The sequence below is a fragment of the Sprattus sprattus genome (genome assembly GCF_963457725.1).
Source record: "Sprattus sprattus genome assembly, chromosome: 10".
Taxonomy (NCBI): Eukaryota; Metazoa; Chordata; class Actinopteri; order Clupeiformes; family Clupeidae; genus Sprattus; species Sprattus sprattus.
In genome coordinates this window covers 1,444,699-1,447,198 of record NC_137908.1, presented here as the reverse complement: position 1 = coordinate 1,447,198, position 2,500 = coordinate 1,444,699, and the positions used below count along the sequence as shown (strand labels likewise).

The following is a 2,500-nucleotide window of genomic DNA, read 5'->3' as shown; positions in this document are numbered from 1 at the left end:
AGAGTTCTAGAATGCAAAAGAGTTCTTCTAGAGTTCTAGAATGCAACAGAGTTCTTCTAAAGTTCTAGAATGTAACAGAGTTCTTCTAAAGTTCTAGAATGTAACAGAGTTCTTCTAAAGTTCTAGAATGTAACAGAGTTCTTCTAAAGTTCTAGAATGTAACAGAGTTCTTATAGAGTTCTAGAATGCAACAGAGTTCTTCTAAAGTTCTAGAATGTAACAGAGTTCTTCTAAAGTTCTAGAATGTAACAGAGTTCTTCTAAAGTTCTAGAATGTAACAGAGTTTTTCTAAAGTTCTAGAATGTAACAGAGTTCTTCTGGAGTTCTAGAACGTAACAGAGTTCTTCTAGAGTTCTAGAATGTAACACAGTTCCGAGTATCGAAGGCCGAGTGTGTGCTTGTCTTACGTGTGTGGAGGCGTCGCTGCTGGGCGTGTTGGCGGAGGTGTGTGTGTGTGCGTGTTTCTTGAGGGGCGTGCGCTGTGGGGCGGGGGAGGGGAGCTGCTGCACGCGGTGCTGCCATTGGACCGTGCGCTCGATGAGGTAGCGCAGGGCGTCGCCCTCGGGGAGGCGCACGCGTATGCGCTGCAGCGCGGCCAGCAGGGGGAGCACCCGCTCCAGGGGGGGCTTCTCCGAGCGGCAGCACAGCGGGCACAGCCAGGGCAGCCCGCCCACGGCGCCCGCGGGGTCCTGAGGCGCGGGCACGCAGCCGGGGTGGTAGAGGTCGTGGCACAGCTCGCACTGCAGCATGCCACCAGAGGGGGCGCTCTGGCACACACACACACGCAGAGACACGGGGTCCACGCCGGGCAGAAGCTTAGCGTCGTTAGCGCCGCGCTGGGCTAACACCATCTCCAGCTCCTTCACACGCACCTCACCCAGCGTCGCCATCTATCACACACACACACACACACACACACACAGAGACACAGACACAGACACAGACACAGACACAGACACACACACACACAGCAGGGAGAGAGGTTAGCCATGGCAGGGTTGTGACACTCAGTCATGAAACACTGTGCTGAGCTTAATTTCTTATTCTCTACCACAGACACGCTATGGGGGGGTGTGAGGCTGAGGTAGTAACAGCAGTGTGTGTGTGTGAGAGTGTGTGTGTGAGTGTGAGTGTGAGTGTGTGTGTGTAAGTGTGTGTGAGGGTGAGTGTGTATCTTACAGCTGAGGCAGTGTCTCTGCTCTCTGACAGTGATCTCTCCACGTCACTGAGGGAGTGTGTGTGTGTGTGTGTGTCTTACAGCTGATGCAGTGTCTCTACTCTCTGATAGTGATCTCTCCACGTCACTGAGGGAGTGTGTGTGTGTGTGTGTGTGTGTGTGTGTGTGTGTGTCTTACAGCTGAGGCAGTGTCTCTACTCTCTGACAGTGATCTCTCCACGTCACTGAGGGAGTGTGTGTGTGTGTGTGTGTGTGTGTGTGTGTGTGTGTGTGTGTGTGTGTGTGTGTGTGTGTGAGTCTTACAGCTGAGGCAGTGTCTCTACTCTCTGACAGTGATCTCTCCACGTCACTGAGGGCGTCTGGTCTGGAGTTCCGTCTGAGAGGCGGCGACGTCTCCTTCACCCTCTTCACCTTTGACCTCGGGGAGACCCCACCACACTCACACAGAGGGCACAACACCTACAGGCACACACACACACACACACACACACACACACACACAGAACAACTGAATTAGCAAAGTCTGTTTCCACGTACCGTAAATCCTCCAATTGTGGCCGGGATTCAATTAGAAGCCGGGCTTCAGATAGTAGCCGGGGTCGTGGTCCATACGAACAAATAAAGGCCGGGGCCCCGAATACAAGCCGGGGGTAAAATAAAGTAGCCTATTACTGTAGCCTACCAGCATCAGTCCTTCGGCTTAAAGTAGGCATCACAATTTAATTGAATGCATTTCACAAAAAGATGTTCTCCTCATGTTTAATATTATAATATGTAATATTGTTGGCTAATTTCATGGTCTGTTTGCAATAAAAAAAGAAATTTCCCCACGTAAGACTACTAGGCGAATGTTTAGCCTAAATGCACGTATCGTATAGCCTACTGTTGTTTATCTGTAACGTTTTAGTTGGCTAGGTTACTTTTTCCAGAGGGGATCATAAAACAGTTGTAGACTTACGTAACTTTGATATTAAATTCAAAGAGATGGTGTATGCTGATTGATTGCTGAAGAACATTCGGGAGAAAAAGCAGCAAAGAAGTTTGACATTGACCCGAGACGAATGCGATAGGCTACGACTAGCAGGTGGAGGTAGAAAGAAAGTTAGGCTGGATATCAAACCAGCTCGTTGAATACATTTTTTCAGTCCGCGATAAGCATAATAGAGTGTCTAGAAAAATGATTAAAATCAAGGCTTTGGGAATCTTTTCCTCCGTGACTGACAGTGGAGACCATAACTCCGATGTTTATTTTTTACGTTGACACACCGCACCTAAAGCGCTACGCGATGTGCAGGAAGTGTTGAACGCATATGCAATGAATTA

At 49.1% G+C, this 2,500-nt stretch overlaps 1 protein-coding gene across 3 annotated transcripts in view; it reads right to left on the bottom strand.

The window, feature by feature from the left end:
* The window catches only part of LOC308371590 (guanine nucleotide exchange factor MSS4-like), a 34,695-nt gene that overhangs the window by 5,009 nt on the left and 27,186 nt on the right, over window positions 1-2,500 (bottom strand). For all 3 annotated transcript variants that reach the window (XM_080846550.1, XM_080846552.1, XM_080846551.1), the window contains 2 exons: window positions 1,481-1,636; window positions 408-890 (listed from right to left, as the gene is read on the bottom strand). In XM_080846550.1, the coding sequence (XP_080702676.1) occupies window positions 408-890; window positions 1,481-1,636 (639 nt within the window). The remainder of the gene's footprint in view (window positions 1-407; window positions 891-1,480; window positions 1,637-2,500) is intronic.